Raw genomic sequence first — 18,640 nt, forward strand, 5'->3', positions numbered from 1 at the left:
TCTGTGTTTGGTTGAACAGCAACGAAAATCCTGCCTGTTATTTCTAATCCTAATTTGGCAGGAATGCATCTAACGACACCAGACCGAACCCCAATGGAAGCCAGTGACGAACATCTCCAGGAGGTAGAAATGTTGGTCTTAATTGGAGTCCACACAACATTGTGGTGCTGCTCACTCAGCAGCACCGGTGATAAAAACATGGTTTTCAGAGTAAAAAGTGATTGTGGGCTTATTTTAGGACTTAAAACCCTTCATTTTTGGACGCGTGGTACAAATCTGTTCCAGCTATGAGTCTCCGAATGTCTGTCTGTCTGTGTCCGTGTCTGTCCGGCGAGGTAAGTACCTCCTTAAGCTATTAAGCACAAGTGCACTTGCCTCTAAATGGTGTTGAGTGAAAGCGTAAAGCAGCAGAAAATTGTGATGCTTAAGCGGACTGAAAGAGAGGTTGTGGGCGGCCGCGCCGCGGAAGGCGTGGGTGTCCTCGCGCACCTGACATTTGGTGGAGAGGCTGGTTGTCTTTGAACCAGGAAAGGCGGGGGACAGGTCTCCCCTCCGCATCGCACTCCATCCGCAGGGACCCCGTCACGTTGACCGTCTGGTTGGTTAGGCTGCGCTTGTACCGAGGCGCCTCCAAGGCTGCAAGATCCAGAAGAAAGGAGCAGGTTGTGGACTGTAACTGTGCAGGATTTACACCGAAGGGGGCCGATGGGAGGCTGCGACCCGCAGCATGTTAGAATCACGCCTTCCATGCGGATGCTGCTCACAGCGGGCTGTGTATGTGTGAGCAGAAAGATGCACGGGCATCTCTCAGGTATCACGTGCCCTTCATCATCGGCCCCTTCCCCGGTGTCCTCTGCTTGGCCCCCGCTGTTACCCCCCCTTGTCGCGTCCAGCTCTTCCGTGTCTCACCTTTGACTGCGATGTATCTGAACAGACACTGCTTTTCCCCGCTCCGTCTTCTCTGAGCCTCGCACACGTAGTGACCCTCGTCCTGCAGCTGTAAGGAGGCCACGGTGAAGTTCAGGACCCAGCTGTTGGACGACTCCTGGAAGGACAGCTGGCTGTCCAGGGTCTCGGCGTACAGGTGCATGCTCCTGCAGTCCAGCTCCCGAGGCTCGCCGTGCTCATCCCGCAGGGCCCGGGGGTCCAGGCGGTACCACTGCAGACTCTCGTAGGTGTAGTTGTCAGCTCGGCAGTACAGGGACACCTTCTCCTGCTCCTGGTTCTCAGAGGGCTGCAGGTCCACGCTGAAGCCCTCAGGGATGGCTTCGAGGGGACAAAGACAGGCACAGAGTTTAGGTCCACACCTTAAAACAAACCAATACGTAATCCCACTAGACTCCAAATTCTATTTAAAAACATGTTTATCCTACGACTGCAAATAAATAAATAAATCGCCCAAAAGTTCTGGAACGCAAATGCAATTGTTGATTGTGTGTTCTTTTACATGGTTTAACAAACCCCCGGAAATCAGCTTTCAACACAATACACACTTAAATGTTCTGGTAGAAGACAACGCATTCATTAACGGCCTGGTGCAGGGGGTGTCCCCGGTCCAGGGGGTGTCCCCGCCGGTCGAGGTCCTTAAAGAAACTAACATTTAGTGCACAGAGTGTATATAAATGTTATTAGGGGGGTTTTACCGGCCGGCAAGTGAATTAAATAAATGAATGCGTTATCACGAGACAACGCTCTTTGCTCTATCAACATAATGAAATAATCAGCCGTTATCACTTATGGACATCACCGAGGCGACAGTGGGATGACGGAACTCGTCTGCTGTAGCAGCAGGTCACTGACGCGGCCCTTCTGGAGCTATGGACCAATCAGGGGGAAGCGTCTGCAGAGAGTTACAAACACGAGCCCAACCAGGAGCAGCTTCCTACCGTAACACAACCGTAGAGCAGAAAGCCGTCACGCGTTTCACGACTTTGCAACAAGGGCGGCTGTAACCGCACATTCCGGAAAAATGTTTACGAGACGGGAATAGCAGCCTGTGTGAGTTAATAATGAAAGGATCTACATCTCAGTGCTATTCCAAGGAGATTCAATTCGCCGTTCTTCAACAATTGATTCAGGCTTTTTCAGAGTGAAATCCAGCCTCGCTGACTTACTGGTTACATAGAAGTAGATCAGCCGTTCATCCTCGCCTGCTTTGTTTACAGCCGAACATTTGTACATGACAGAGACGCTGGCGTTGCGAATGTGAAGCCTGCTCACTATCTGTGGGGCGGAAAAGAAGAGGCACGTGAGACATGATTGCAGGACGAGCTGAGGAGCATGCTCAATAATTCATGGTGACCTGCATTGATTCTGTGAGCATTGATGTGAATTTTTCTTCTTCTTCTTTTTTTTTTTTTTTGCTGAAGGGTCGTCAACAGGTCAAATCCGCTCAGGTGTGACTGAGCAAAGACACGTCCGCCTTTCTGTGAGAGCACCTCTTCTAATTTCCTCTTGTGTTTATGAATCTGGACGAGTGTGTGTGTGTGTGTGTGCGGATGCCACTCGCATCTGTGCTTCGATGTGTTTATAACCGCAGGAAGTCTGCAGAGGAAGGCTGTTCTAAATATTTCTACTGTGGAAATGCTCCCTGATTGACAAATTTTGTTATGGAGATCAAAAACGGGGACGCTTACGTAAAAACATCACATTTGGGCCCATTTACATAAACGCATTATTTCCCCGTCCGTGTCCCTGGCAACCGCTCATTTTGTGAATCATATCAAGCGCTAATGTGCTCACAAAGGTAAGGCCGCGCACCTTTTGTCGGCCGTCCATCACCTCGGCCGAAGTTTCCAGGGCCTCAATGTCATTCCTGCCGCTGTCGGGGTTGATGTCCTGCCAGTTCTGACAGTCTGCCATCCCATCATTCCGGCCCTTCCTGTCTCGTTGGAACAGGCACGGAAGAGAAATAAGAAAACATCAGGTCAGTCACACACACACACACACACACACACACACACACACACACACACACACACACATTCGGTTGTTCTTAAGCACAATCCATTGTGGTAGAAAACACAAGCCATTACATTAACTGACCTGGCAACTAATGGAAGAATCTAATTCTCTTATTACAATCTACCCTGTGAACATCACGCCAGAGCCAATGACACATGAAATGGAACTTCGTTTTGCATTTTCTTGGCGGGCCGGGCGCGCGGCCTTCGTGTTCGCCGCGCGCACGATAATCCCCGTCCCTTTGGTTTCGCAGCCTAGGGTGTGTGAACGGTGCGTCTGGGCGTTTCTGGCGAGCTCCCCTCGTAAAGTTTCACGGTCAGAAATCTAATTACAACCATCAACCAGCATGAATAATGTTGAACTGAGAATTGAACCCGGGTAACCACATGTTAATACCATTTAAATGAGAAGAGTGTGATAAATATTGAAAAGTGATTATTCTTGCATTTGCAGGTTTCACTTCAGCCTCCCCCCGTTGGGGGAAAGAGGAAGCGATACCCTCTAGGCTCAATGAGTCAATGAAATGTGATAATGGACATGAGTACAGTCATAATTTTGCATACATGTACTAGTTTTGTTTGACTTTGTGTCTCCGGGCCAGGCAGGTTAAGTCCCCTCGGCGTTGCCACATTATTGGCAAAGCCAGATGCTTGTTCGACTGAACCTCCGTTTAATGGAGGAAATTCAATTTCTATGTATCAGAAAGGTCAGCTACACAGAAGAGAAGGGGCATCAAACGTACCTGCACTATGACCTGCTGCTGCTTCCCTGCGTGTGTTTGAAAAGGAAATTACAGGCTGCCCCCATCTGCCCACGTGTTGCATGCCCACATGGAAAGGTCACGAGAACAGCAATATCTTCTAAAATGACTCCTCGGAGGAAGATGGAGGCAGGTGAATATTGTATAATATTCAGCACCAGCGGTCGCGAGGTTTCAAGGAGAGGAAATGGAAATTTAAATGGCCGACGGGAGAATTCGTTCGGTTTGTGTTTTAGGTTGGTGTGGAGATGAAAAGGGGGAGACTCAGAGGTGCGCGCGCGCGCATGCGCGCGCGTGTGTGTGTGTGTGTGTGTGGATAGAAGAAACTCACGCCCTGTTCTGAGTGCTGTTCTGGACACACGGGCTCCAGGCTCTCCACTGCCAGCTGATGATAGGAGGCGGGAGGCCGTAGGCGCTGCACGTCAACGTCTGGCTGCTGCCGCTCGGGTACGGGCTGGACGGATCGGCCACTTCCTTCTCACGGATCTGTGGGGGTACTGGGAATGAAGAGAGCAGGTAAGACCTCCCACTGAGGCTGAGGGAAAAGAAAACCCTCCATTTTCTGGGAGTCTGGTTAAAATTGGATGAAACCTGAGTATTAAATTAGAATAAATTATACTTAAATATATTTGATGGCATCAAAAAGTGTCTTTCCTCTCTCAGATGTGCGGTCCTGCTCAGTGTTTAAAGAGCATTCAGCCGTATAATCACCAAATGAACTTCGGATTATCGGACTGGTTACCATTAACCACCAGCGTGATGTTGAGCCTCTGCTCCAGCGCAGCAGCGCGGTTCTTTAACACCACCGAGTACTGCCCGGAATCCTCTTCACAAACGTCCCTAATCTCCAGAGCGTGATTAAGGTGTATCTTCGTCTTCTTCATCTTGAACTCCGGCCGGTGGTTGATCTTCTTGCCGTCTCTAAACCTGCCCAAACACACACGTCAGCGCACCGCAGCCACGAAGGCAATTACGCCAGTAATGTTTTGGCCTTACCACTGTGTTTCAGGCGTGGGGAAGGCAGACACATTCACTTGTAATTTGAAAGACTTCTGGCCAGCAGTTACCTCCACCACTGGTCCATTCCTGTAATTGAGGCTGATGAATGGCTTCTCTGAAAGGAGAGATGTTAGCTCGTGAGGTTCAGAACTCAAGTTCTGCCAGAGGCCTCACAGGGGTGAGTGTTTGACTGGAAACATTGAAAAGTTTGCGAAAAATGACTCTTTTTGTAGAGGATGGCAGCCACTTTTGAATTTACCACTGTTGCTTTGGAATGAAACGGTGACCCAGTGTCATGTCAGAACCTTTAGATTCTCCTGCTCTGAGCCACAGCTGGAATCAAAAACAGCCCCTGACCTGACATCTCTGAATATTTCATGTGTTTCTGGTTCTGAGTATCTTCACAGGAACATTTTCTATATGGAATTATTCAACACTCTCATTTATTAGCAATATAGTGAAGTCCTGCTGAGTTCAATAACGGGAGCTTTCTCGGTCTGATATGATTTAGCCTAGAGTGGCTAATACAAGCGGATGGTAGGAAAGGCAAAGTGCAGAGCAACTCGAGGGAGATTTTCTAACAGAAAGCTCTGCTGGTCGGTCCTGGGCTGCTACTCACCGTAAACTAGGACCTGCGTTTGTTGCGTTTTCGTCATGTCAGTGCTGGAGACGTTGCAACTGTAAGAGCCGGTGTCACTGACGTTGACCTTGTGGATGGTCAGGATGCTAGCCACTTCCGTGGCATGAGACAGAGTCTCGCGGTAGGGCTTCATTTCCACGCAGCTGTTTGTCTGGTGACGAGGAAAAAGTCTGAAAATCGGATTTCCAAACGTGGGGTTCTGTGTTTGTCTAACATGCTGCCTGGGTGTACCAGTTTGCCTGGGTAGGACCAGTGGATCTCCAACCCGGTGTTAAACTCCACCAGCGCCGTGCAGTTCAGTGTGAGGGTCTCCCCCGCGATCAGCTCCACCGGGTCCACAGGAAACAGCTTGACATCGTAAACCTGACTTCCTGTTGGGGAGGGAGGGACAAAGCAGGGAGACATTGGGAGGCAGACACAGAGGGAGGTCACAGTGACATCGTCAGCGCTTTTTCCTTCCTCACAGGTCCAGAGGAAATGACTTTCCTTTGGAGCAGAGAAGCCATTCTACTATAAAGTAACTGCCAGCACTCTTTCCATTCATCTGTCCAGCTGAAGGAAATTAGAATGGATTAAACCTCAGTTAAAGATGAGAGAGAAGGCCAGGAGTTTCTGGACCCTGTCTAGCATGTCTGATAGAGGCTGCAAAAAAAAAAGCAGGTACACTTGCAGGGCCTCGCTGTGATTGCATGATTATTTAAACGCTCCATTAGCATCCAGAGCGAGAACCTCGCCCTCCCGTTCTCATCTGACTGATGGCGCTGTTGCTTTTGGCCCCGCAGCGGTAGCTACGGTTACGGCCTGTTCTCACCTCTCTGAAATGAGAGCCAGCACAACATCGTAATGAGCCTCCGGGTCCTTCAGAGTTCACTCTGAAAGGGGCCCACAACGCTCAAATCTGACCCGTCTCTCTTTATTTCCTAAAATTGAATCATGGCTTCTCTTCATTTTTTTCCTCTCCTGTTAATTCAACTAGCAGGGTGGCGCAGGCCTCACAACCACGGGAGATGTTCTTGAGGAAATTACATAATGAAATAAAATCCTTCAAAATTGTCAGCGTTAAGGCATAATCGGCTCACTCGCCACCATGTAGAATTATAGCAGAGTCACACTGGCACTGTATTTGATTTCCTTCCTAATTTCTCTTTCAAGAAAAGAGCTTAGATATAGATTTTTTGATAAATTCAGTGGGACACTTGCGTTTGGTTTCAGTTTTAGTGCAATATTAACTTTCTTTCATTGTACACATTTTGATCCACATCCTGGCTCCTTGATATTCTATTTAGGAGATCCTCTCTTAGATCACGAGGAAACACGCAGAGGCAGTATCTGATCTGGGAACAGGTACTCCTTCAGGGTCTCATCACCGCTGGATGAGCCTCGGACGTCTCCAGGAGTCCAGCAGTCCAGGAGTTCCTCTCAGCAGATGCCTCATCCATCTTAGCTGGCTCCTCTTGACCCAGAAGCTCTACCTTAGCTGTGTGAATCCGCTTTTAAATGTAACCTTTAACCTGCTAACGTCAAGCTGAGCTGCGCACTGTACCTGGTTGGTTTGATGTCCTTCAGCTCGGAGGTCATGTAAAAGCCCTCTCTGAGACCACCCGCGGACGTAGCGAACCCATTTAACATTCAAATGAAATGATGTGTTGAGTTCTGAGCGTTATGTCCTGCCAGCCTCACCTGTTACATGGATCAGGTAAGCAGCAGAATCAAATTCTTTGCCTCCAAGTGTGGCGCCACAGGAAACGGAGTATAGCAGCGGCAAGCTGTCTATGACCCACCGGGGTATGGACCACCCCCGCTTGTTGTCCCACGTGATCTCCCTCATGTCCAGAGGCAAGGGGTACTGAATCGACGCCACAGAAACAGGATGACTCAGCACTTCAAAGCTGTAAGTGGACGACAAGAGGAGCTAGAGGCCCGTGCGGGGCTACAAACCGCATGCAGGGTGACGTTCAGGTCTGGCACCGTGACCAGGCAGGGCACTGTGAGGTGGGAGGAGGAGTGCTTCATAAAAATGGTCTCCAGGTTGTTCCTGTTGCCCTGGCCGGAGTCCCCTCTGCTGAGGAAGGGCTGCTCGGGGTCTGGATGGAGGAAATAAAGAGGGAGCCGTTGAGAGATCCTGCTCACCCTGCCCTGGGTAATAGCTGCTGCTATTTGGGTAATCATGTGATTACTGGCGGTTATTACTGGGGCAATATCGTTGATAATAACGCGATGATGGTGATTACCTGTAAGCTGAACCTGTCCTGTCACACTCAATAGTCTGGAAGGATGCTTTTACGTGTTCCGAACCACACGGCCAGCCGAGCAAGCTAATCCTCCAAACAGCTTCTGCAATTCCACCCGTCTGATAGTGACAGATAGCTCCGCAGCTTTCTGTTTCCCGACACCTTGATGTTTCCCTCATCATCTGTGCACGCAGAAAGGCTTAAGCCTTAACTCTCCTGTCAATGCACGAGAGACTTCGCCGTGTCCGACAAAGTTGCGCAGCACTGTTGCCATTTATTTCTCTTTTTTCCTCTCGCCGCAAGTTCATATTTCTGCAGCACTCAAAGCTCCAGACGTGCTCTTTGAATCAGTACAGAGCTGCAGATTCTTTCATATCCCTTCACTATGAATCATTTGTGGGTTTTATGCCACATTCAGTTTTGAAGAAAATTGTATTTCACCAGGGGTTCATGAATATCTGGGATATGAGCCCTGCTATTAGCAAGAAGATGTGAGTGAAAGTGTGGGTGAAAGGGAAATCGTGGACCGTGTGTGAGCACACGCACACTCCAGTGAAGGGAGGAAACATTTACATGGTTGTAGACATCTGTCTCCATCCACATCCACCTCAGCTCCACCTGCCACATACTGGCCTTCACCTAAATCCACAGGCCAGATCTGCGCTGGCACCTCGTCCCATGGGACAAACGTGGCGTTTCCTGAGCAAACCAGTCAGCAGGACATAAATACAAGCAGCTATTCTGCTCCATCTTTACATTCCTGTTTCTAATTTTCATTCCAGCGGTGAGGGAAGCGAGGAAGACTGAAGAGGATGAGGAAGCTGACGCTGAATGCTACCCGCTGGTACAATCAGGAACTCTCATAAGAGGGGCAATTAAACCGAAGATGATAATAACGTTGAAGTGAACCTCGTTCCTTTATCAGCACTTATGCATCCTTACTTCAACAACTCCGTCAACCACTTTCACTCTCAATTGTCAGTGTTCCTCATGAAGCTTTGACACATTTATTTATCAGGTGGGAATTTAATGCTGCATTCAGGCCCCGGGGCAGAAGGCATCTGCACCTGCCAGAGCAGCAAAACCTCCGTAGAGTCCAAACTTACTGTCACAAATTTCAGCAAACAATTAGAAAGTCCCACATAACTGACCTTTACATTGTCAAAAGGTTTTCTCTTTCAGCTGCTCCGCTAATGGGTTTCGCAGTGAAAGTGATCGGTGACTCAGTTGTGTTGAACTGTGATGCTGTGTTTGTCTTCCCTTATGCTATCAGGGCTGCTGTTAATGGTCTCTAGCAGTGTTTCTCCCAGTGACTCACCTCTGATGAAGACATACACGCTGACGGCGGTGGTGCCGACAATGACGTCCTTGACATCCTTGTAGTAGCAGCGGTAATACCCCGTGTCTCTGGCCTGCGCTGCTGTCAGGGTCAGCCTCTTGCAGTACTGTCTCCTCTGCTGTCCCGGACACTCGCTGACCAAAGCCGCCCTCTGGCCTCCGCTCCTGCTGCTGGGCAGCTGGGCCTGACGGTTGGTAAGCTCCTGCCCCAACAGATCCTGGTCGGGCCAGGTCCAGGCCAGAGTCCACTCTCCCCTGCAGAGCGGACAGGTTAAAATAAGCACATTTTTGGAGATTCACGAGACGATAATGAGGTGATGTGTGTGCCTGCAGCAGATGAAATCATTAGACCAATGGTGCTGTCAAAACAAGCAGTAATGGGCATGTCCCCCCCCCCCCGCGTATCTCCCCACTTTGTGCTTTGTCACATAGATCCAGTTAGGTTTGGACACGCTAACCCACAGGCATTATGAACCAGATTGAGTCATAATGACTGCCTGTAAACTGATAGCTTCCACCTCCAGCCTCCCCCAAACACAGACGCCTCAGCATCTGCACGCCAAGCTATAAATGTGATGGCTGGAAATAACCACGGAAACCAAAAACAGCCGCGCGCCCCTTCAGCGGGTCTATTTCCCAGCGCCGTGTGAATAGGCTCTGTTTAGCATGACTCTAATAATTGTACATTGTGATGATGTCGGCGCTGAAAGCGACGTGATCCTCACACGCAGGTGGCTACATGTGCTATTCAGAGCGGAGCAGGGAAAAAGGTGTGTATCTCTGCGCCTCCAAACTCTGGAGGCAAATAGAGACAGAGCTGGGCTGTGGGGTTTTTAGCAGAGATTTATTAAAGATAAAGGGAGAAAGAGACACTTAACACTTAAATAAAGTCTGTTTAAACATCAACTTTATACACAAAGGATGTTAAAGGATGTTTGTTGCTTGTTCTTAATCAGGTTGATGCTGGAGTCTGTCCCAGCAGTCAATGGGAAGGAAACAGAAATACACCCTGGACAGGTCACCAGTCCATCAGAGGACACACACACACACACACACACACACACACACACACACACACACGCATGCACTCACACGTTTACACCCAGAGTCTCCAGTCCAGACAGTATTAATGTGTGTCGTCTGTGGGAGGAAACTGGGGTACCTGGAGGAAATCCACAGAGATCCTGGTGGAACAAACTCCACACAGAGACAAAACAGCAGCGCTAGGACCCATAGCAAACTGCTTTGATCATTTATTCAAACACGTCTTTCCTGATTCTGTGACTACGTGTGATGGCAGGAATAGTAGCATCTTTTTTCTTGGCTGGATTTCAGGGGGGTTTTAATGCATTTTTTAGCATGAAAATGACTTAAAATACTGTAGAACAAATGTGCCATATGCCGCGTTATATATCTCTCAGAAATGAATTCAGTCAGCTGAATCAGCACGACTTCAATCCTCAGCATCAGTTCAGTTTAGGCGTGTTAACATTCTGCGCCACAGCGCAGCCGTACCTGCATGTAATGTTGAGTGTTCCCTGCACTGGAATCACCAGGTCGTCTTTGGGGCCGTCAAGGATGGGTGGACTCATAGAAAAGCCAATCACCAGACCTGTGGGAGAGAGATAAGGGTCAGGGAAGGGGGGGTTGGGGGGGTGGACGGCACAGGTCAAAGAGGAGGATATTGACTGAGCTGGAATTTGCAGTCCCCTCAAATGCACATCAGTAATATCCACTCTAACACGCCGCTCCCTCAGCCACATCGTTACATATACGAGCTGTAGAGGCACCAAATCATCGCCCACGTATCAGGAAATACTGCACAAGCTGCCTCTATGCCAGCCCCTGTAAATGGCTGCAATGATGCTTCTGCCATGATTCATTACTAATGAATTCACTTTGCTGACTTGTGCTTGTTTAATATGGCTTGTAGAGAATGTCCCATCATCCCAGAGACCCCTTAGGGTGCAATCCTCACTTAGTCAGGCTTCTCACCTCCAGCCCATCATATATTAGCATCAGCTACACCTTTCTTGGGTATCAATGGAGCTGAACACACACTCAGTGAGAACAGAAGCAGAGGAGGAGTGGTGGAATGGTCCATTTGTTGCAGCAGATGCATGTGCAGCACGTAGCCTGTTATAGGCACAGCAGCAGCCTAAACACGTGGACACGAAATCAGCCTGATCATAACCGATATTCCCTCTTTCACACAAAAATGCCCTTTTTCTAGCATCTTTTTGGCTATTTTGGGGCATGGAAAAGTAGAAAAACAACAAGGACCGCAGCCCATTAGATGAATTATAACAGGGTTGATGTTCTTGGGTGTTCCCCAGATCCTACTGAGCCTATGCTAGGCTAACAGACTCACAAACCAACAAATTGAGATGAAATCATGACTTCCTTGAACTGGCAGAAGTAAAAATGCTCAAAATGCCAAACAAGACTCCAAGGCAAACATGCAACCTTTGCCCTTTTCAAAAAAGCACTGTGCACAGAAAAAGGATTTAAGTAAGATAAACAGAGTTTTTAGGAGACTTTTAAAAACAGGAAGTGAGTCAGCCTGCTGGGGGAGCTGATTCCACAATTTTGGCGCAGCAACTGAGACCTTTCAGCTTCCTCCTAGATTTGGGGAGACCCAACAAAGGGGAGGGGAGGGGGGTTAAAGGATGTAGCAGGTCAGTCAGGTTGATTGATGACATTTAAAAATAAAAGTGATGCTGAGGAACAAATGGCTTAACCCTGGCCAGTTGCCTCAGGTGGAAGAAGCTGGTTGTTCAGTGTTACAACCAGATTTGTTGAACAATTTTTTTTTTTTAAAAACATAAGGCCATTTGATTATTAAAATGTAAAAGACATTTAAAGACATCCAAGCCGTGATTTTTCCAATACAATAAAAGGAGATGTTGTGTTAGGAGAGTTGTTCTATCCTTGAATCCCAGGGGCAACAGGAATGGGAAGAGGAGAAGGGGCCCAGGGGATGGAACCTTGAGGTACTCCACACATGGGGGGGGCTACAGAGGGGACAGATACTAAAGCTTCTCCCTGAGCAGTAGAACCTAAATTCCTACAGTTCATCACCCTGAAGACTCAGTTGTTCATCGAAACAGGAGGATCTCTGATGGACGGCCAGAATCTGTCATCTAAAATATGTCATCAATATCTCTCAAAAGAGCCAGCACCGCATTGTGGCGGGTTTTAAACCCAGATCGAAGCCCTCAAGAATATTGTGCTCATCTCAAACTGATTGTAGTTGGCAGCAGATGAATCGAGCATATTTCTGCAGGAACCCACTCGATCCCGCAGCTGTTGGGGGTCATGCTGTGCTGACAAGGCAGTCGAAGCTGAAAACTAATTAAATCACTGGTGCGCCAGAGCTCGACGCTTTCTTTCGTGACTTTTGTGAGTCTTAAATTCAATTAGTGGCTCAAACTTGCCAGTGTCGGAAACTCTGGCGGAACTTTTGCCACTAAACATGGATATAGTGAGAGTTTCTGGAGAAAATAATGCTCCACCAATCAAAGGCTGCAGGTCATGTTCGAGCGCACAAGCAACATCTGTTTCCATCCCAGCTCAGTCATTAAATGAAATATTTACTCATTTACGTCTGCATGCAAGCTACAAAGTGAATGAATATAGCAGCAGCCCATGGTGACACAAACAAATATGTTAGCACGCTGAAGTGGCAGCCCATGAATCATTCCCAGCTTGGCTCCCAGCAGGATATTCCTTCCTCCGTCCCTCAGAGATCTGTAACTCTTCCCAGGGGAGGAGCCTAATTTCCCAAACATATTGTCAGAGCACAGATGTGAACCTGCCACTTAGCTTGGTCCCATCAATGCAGCCCTGTCCTCCCTTCCTGTGCAGTTAGCGTACTAGCTGAGATTGACCTGCCGGGTTAGAATGGTTTCTCCGGCTGGTAGCGGATGTTTCTCCCACTGGTTTGCTGCAGAGGCCCATAAAGCACTTTAACCCATTACATTTGATATCAATCAGGATGTTTCTGATGAGTCTGAGGGCAATTTAGGAGTGTGATGGGTGGCTGGGCGGATAAAGAGCAGAGCAGATCTCCTTTGGTTGGGAGGGTTTAACTGAGTTTAAACCTCCTGCAATATTAGTCTGACTTCAAACCCATATCTCAAAATAACAGGTTTTACAGGAATTCGCCTTTATTGCACCCATTTTCAGCCACCAGAGTCGCAGCGACGCACACGAACAGCTACAACTCATCTGTGAAGATTTGAGCCAAAGCAGAGTGAATATAAGATTTTGCATTTGGCAGATCAAAGTGAGGTTAAACTTCTCCAACCTCCTGGAAGTGGAGCCATAAACGATCTTACAGCTTCTCTCTGACAATATAATTAACACCTCTCTATAGGCTGCCATGCTCGTTTGTTTGGCGTGTTTGTAAAACTCTTAATCTCTTAAGGGCATCAACCTTCAGGATGCATGAATAATGAGTTGCTCTGAAAGGTCAGTGCAGCGGAGTTAAATATCAACAACGTGCACAACTCTGAGCATTCCTTTGACGAGCAGCCTATAATTGTGGAAAACAAGGAGGAACTTGCTAGAGACTACACAAGGTCAGCCTGACCATTGTTCTCCGCCCCCTCTTGCCATCGGCGTGTCCCTGGTAGGACCCAATTCCACGTGAGAGATGTGGAGGGGGAGTGATTTGCAGAGCCTCAGCTGACTCCGGGTGATGGATGTTTCCTTCGCAATCAGTTGAGAGATCGCACGCTGACAGACGGGATGCAGATCGGAAATCTCTCACAAATGCCATGACGGGCCGGCTTGAAATCAGAGACAAAACCGTCTGGCTGGTGGTGTATTTCAGGACTGTCTTCGCAAAGAGCATTAGTTCACTTTTTGATAAAAGATAGAGGGGTTCTGAAACTTCTGTGACTCAGCGCTGCAGCAGATCTCATCTCATTTAATTTACTGTCACAGAGCATTGCTTTGTTTGTGGAGGGTTTTAGCTGGTGCCATGGGACATTTATTATTACTGGCGTGTTATTAGGCTGTGATGGATAGCTAGCAAATTGCGGGAAACGCTAACATTAAATTGTACAGATGCTGCCGTCTGGGTTTGGGTAACGCCATTTTCAGAAAAGATCCTGCACAGTAGTAAGATGGTGTGTCCACCTGAAACCGATGAGAACACGTAAAACAAAGCACAAGTTCAAATGTAGCTGAGAAAGGCGAGACTCAGATATGTCGGGAGAGCATTTTATGGGTGAAAACACAGGGTTGCATAACAACTTCTAGAAACGTCTGTGCTTCCATGCTCTGAATCATCCGCGCTGTCTTTATTAGGGGTTATGGACAGAGCAAGCTTCTATTAATGCACTGTAGCTGTGAGGCTTGCGCCAGGCAGGTGTGTGATGTGTGAGAACTGTGAGGTTCTATCGACATAATACCCAGGGGATCACAGACCTCCACCATTATCAACAATTATTCCAGAACTGTAGCTAATCCTGTGCAAATAGAGCTTTAGGGTGCAACAGCCCCCCCCAAGGAGTCCATTTTAATGCTTTCATCTTGTCTTGATTCATTACTAATGGGCCTGCATTTATTCAAAATGAACAAAAGTTCGGATCTCTTAAGTAAGTGCTACTTACTGTATAAGTGGTGTTTAAAAAATAATAATAAAAAAAAGCCCACAGCAACAAGTGAATTCTCTATTGGACGCTTCACATAAATGAGAGCTGTTTCCCCGACGCTTCCTTTTCAATCTTGTCCTTCGGACATGCTAAACACTTTTGCTCGATGTCAGCATCTGTAATGATGAATTCCAAAGTGCCTATAACCCGCTTCCAAACCGAGTGACACGTAGATGTTGGGCTGTCAGCCGTGTAAATGTCTTAAGAATATAATCCCATTAGGAATCTATCACTTTCACATACCGCTGGCAACACACGTCCTTCCAGTCTGCAGATATGAGGTGAAAACCAAACATCAGTGTGCGTCTTCACGACAATAAACAGGAAATCTCCCGGTGTGACATTTCACGTGGAATTATCATGATTGTTTTGGCTGTTGTGACAGATGCTGCCTCATTTATGTGTAAATATAGAGAAAGGAACAGTCGGGATGTTACGAGGCTTCCACCTCAGCAGCACTTCCAGGCGGGGGACAGTCAGAGCTGGAGAGCTGTGGAGGCGGTCGGTGATTAAGCGGCCCTCCGGCTGGAAGCGGTGATGTGAAGAAATTGTTGCTCCTTGTGAACAAGGCTACAGCGGCTTCAGCAACAGACCTCGCTGACCATTGCAGATGGGACTGTGCTCGTGCTGCAGGATGGTCGGCTCTGGGCTCGGCTCCAGATGACGCTGTTGCGGTGCTTTATTCTAATTTACTTCTTCCTCACGCGTCATTACTTATGCATTCGTATATTTCTCCTGGGACTCGCAAAGACTGTGTGGATTTGGACCAAAGTTGCTGCCTGGCTTTTGTGTGATTAAATGAGATCTAGGAGATTATTTGTGGGCGTCACCTCCATTTCAAATCAGATTACAGATTCTGAAATTTTCAGACTTGACTAATAAAGCAAGCGTGTGTGTGTGTGTATGTGTGTGTACATTTCACTGGCAAAGTGAGGACATTTTGGGGGAACTGAAGTGACATTTTCTCTGGTCCTGACTGGTCTGTTTGAGGTTAAGGCTTAGAGTTGAAGTTGTAAATAGGGTTGGGTTTAGGGGTTTAGTTGAGCCAGGGAATGTACTATATATACTGTAGATGTACAACAGTTTGTGTGTGTGTGTGTGTGGGGGGGGGGAGTTAGTCCCCAGTGTAGATAGGAATTACTTTAACTAAAAACATGTTCATGTGTAATTGACAGTGACTTTGGACCAGTCCCAATTTGCACGCTATTTTCACAAGTGGATGAATGAACAAATGATGAATGTGTTAAAGATGCATCACAAACAGGCTCATTAGGAATTAAAGAGTGAACAACCAATGGCTGCTTAAAGGAGCAGCATCCACCATTAAAAACAACACCATCACTCATATGGCTCAACTTTCTCTAGCTAAATTCATCTGATGGATCAATATTTACCTCATCAGAAAGACTGATCGGCCTTGAAACAGAATTTGGCCGCTTGAAATCCACCTGGAACTGAGGCAGATTCATATCTGAGTCTTGTTCCTCTTTTCTCCACATATTCACCAGCTTGTATTTCAGAGATAAGCTTCAACTTTCCTGCGAGGAGCTTAAACCAGTCAAAAACGGAGCGTCGCACCCAGGCAGGCTGATAAATGCTGAACAGTTTAGCTGCTGAGTCTAATCTCCTTTCTCTGGGATTCTCTCCTGATTTCACGTTCAATAATTCAGAGCAGTCGCCAAAAACCGGCCAAGCCGAACAGAGGCTCCAAACACAGACTTTTTAATTGGTGTTCATTTGACGGATACATTAAAAATGTCCTTGCCAAGAATCATCTCTCTGTGAGCGGTAAAGAGCTCCAGCTGGCTCCTGCAGCGCACGTCAGGATCTGAATGATATTTGTTTTTAATCAGAGCTGGAAAAAAAAAGAAGAATCAGAAACTAGTGTGTTGGTTTCTACTGCGTCACAGACCAGAGATTGGACAGGGGTGGAAACTGTCAACGGAGCTACTCGCCGATCTTGTGCGTCATAGCGGGGTTTATGTGTGTGTGTGTGAGAACGTAGCAGCAAAGCACATCCTCTGTGCTGATGACGGCTTCTCACCCTGCGTTCTGAGGTGCATCTTCCTAGAGCTGTGCTAATTCTGCCCCGAATTTTTCAAAAGGAGCCCAGAGCATTCATCTTATCTTAGCCCGCGCCTTCTTTCTGGCTCACGCTGTCGGTTCTGTCACAGTCGAACGGCGCCAAAATGGCACAAATTTTCCAACAGAGGACACCTGCTGACTACAGATAAATCACACGGGCAAGACGTGCACGCACCAGTGGAACAGCCCCACCGCCATGAGACATTGGGACCCGCTTATGAATGTAAAGCTTCTGTGAGGAGCATCAAAGGTATAGGCGCGAGGGTGGGAGCGGCGCTCTGCACGGTTACAGCGGCGTGCACATTAAAGCGCCTGTGATAGGCTGCTCTTCATTGGGAGCAAATTTCCCGTTGGCTTTATCTTGTTTGCGCTTTTCCCATTTCCCCTTTTCACGGTCGGTGAATAAGATGTTGCTATTACAGCTTCCTTGCTCCTTGGAGGCTCTGATAGGTCACATGACAGGAAGAGGAAAAGAAGAATCTTGGGTAAACAGATTTTTCTCAGCGTCGGTTCTTGTTCGCCGCTGATTGGCGATTGTGTGATGCACGAATGGATGAAATGGCGGCAGTGGCAGTGAAATAATCTGCTCCTCTCTCATTGTTTAAAGCCTGTTCCAGATCTTAACATCAATGGGGAACCTGCTCAGAAGTCACCCCTCCAACACCGCCTGCGTGGCGAAGCAGCTGCGAGGGCTGATCTTACTGCTCTGATCCTGAAAATGGCGACGCGTCGGAACTTTTAGAACCCATTTATCACTTAACTGTAAACCACCACATCCCTGCACAAAGCACCCAAACTCCTGAACCCTGGGCGAGTAATGGCAAATATAACGTCCAAATATAACGTACGTGAGTTCAGGCATGTCTGGAAAGTAGAACCGCCCCATTTCGCCCCACCTGACCGCACCAAAAACCTGGAATGCGGCCATGCTTTTGAAGGTCACAAATTTAACATTTAACAATTCGATTTCGCTAACTGATCTGTAAGAATTTACTGAATTTATTTGCTTCATTGAGAGGTTTACAGGAATAATTTGCCATTTAATTACAGTTCACAGTTTAATTTAAATACAAATCGGTCACATGGCTTTTTAAACACGTGATTTGAGTAATAATATCCTGTGCCCCTACTTGCACTTGGGAGTAGTATGTGGCTCTCTCTGACATTATCTGGCAAAGGTCCAGGGTGAATCTACTCTGAAATGGCTCCTTGGGTCTCGGGGGGGCAGGAGGCCGTGCGGGCCAAAGAACAGGCACGCTCTCTGGATGTGAACTCAAGCAGCAACAGGCTATTTGAACAAAAATACCCTCTCTCTGAGAGAAATAAAAAGCACTTCCTAGGTCATGTGGACACAAGGCCGGGCTAAAGCCGGGCGGCGGCCTGACTGGCAGCCCAGCTTTTGATTTCATTGTTATTACAGAGGGGGACGCCACACGCCACCACGTCCCTGTCCTCTCTAATTTTGGGGGAGCTTGTCTTTTCCAACATCCTGCCAGAGGAGGGGGATGTAGAATGAAGGATGCGGCGACACGCCATCTGGGCCTGTTTCCTATGTTTAAAGCCTCTGTCCCTGACCAAATCTTCCTGTACCTGCCTCACAGGCACACCGGACAGCCTGGACGCTTCCTCTGTGGCAGCTTTTAACATGTCATCATATTTATTACTGAGATATTGTTTCTTCTGATGAGCTGAGAGCATTTTGCCTCTTAATAATCTTATGTGCAGCTCCAAAACGCTGCCTCTTACTCTGCTCATGTCCTCATTCCTTGAGATTTGGGGTGTAAAGGCTCCGTCAGCGCGTGCAGCGAGCCGTAGCAGCAATAAGACACTGCAGAAAAAAACGAAGGGGTCAGAGCAGGCGGCGCAGGGTCAACACTTACGGAGCTGAATCTCTCAGGAGAGGGAAGCCGGCGGTTTCCTCAGGCTACGCATAAAGGACCCGTTCCCATGAACCGAAAGC

General features: G+C 47.8%; 1 protein-coding gene across 4 annotated transcripts in view; it reads right to left on the reverse strand.

Annotated features, from left to right (window-relative positions):
- The window catches only part of flt4 (fms related receptor tyrosine kinase 4), a 28,758-nt gene that overhangs the window by 6,592 nt on the left and 3,526 nt on the right, over window positions 1-18,640 (reverse strand). For all 4 annotated transcript variants that reach the window (XM_057042694.1, XM_057042695.1, XM_057042696.1 and 1 more), the window contains exons 2-14: window positions 10,448-10,544; window positions 8,913-9,187; window positions 7,302-7,447; window positions 7,044-7,209; window positions 5,595-5,734; window positions 5,343-5,514; window positions 4,721-4,838; window positions 4,467-4,651; window positions 4,056-4,221; window positions 2,761-2,881; window positions 2,115-2,223; window positions 910-1,266; window positions 490-636 (exon numbers count right to left, since the gene is read on the reverse strand). In XM_057042694.1, coding sequence (XP_056898674.1) covers window positions 490-636; window positions 910-1,266; window positions 2,115-2,223; window positions 2,761-2,881; window positions 4,056-4,221; window positions 4,467-4,651; window positions 4,721-4,838; window positions 5,343-5,514; window positions 5,595-5,734; window positions 7,044-7,209; window positions 7,302-7,447; window positions 8,913-9,187; window positions 10,448-10,544 — 2,199 coding nt within the window. The remainder of the gene's footprint in view (window positions 1-489; window positions 637-909; window positions 1,267-2,114; window positions 2,224-2,760; window positions 2,882-4,055; window positions 4,222-4,466; window positions 4,652-4,720; window positions 4,839-5,342; window positions 5,515-5,594; window positions 5,735-7,043; window positions 7,210-7,301; window positions 7,448-8,912; window positions 9,188-10,447; window positions 10,545-18,640) is intronic.

Source organism: Takifugu flavidus, chromosome 9 (genome assembly GCF_003711565.1).
Source record: "Takifugu flavidus isolate HTHZ2018 chromosome 9, ASM371156v2, whole genome shotgun sequence".
NCBI classification, from domain to species: Eukaryota; Metazoa; Chordata; class Actinopteri; order Tetraodontiformes; family Tetraodontidae; genus Takifugu; species Takifugu flavidus.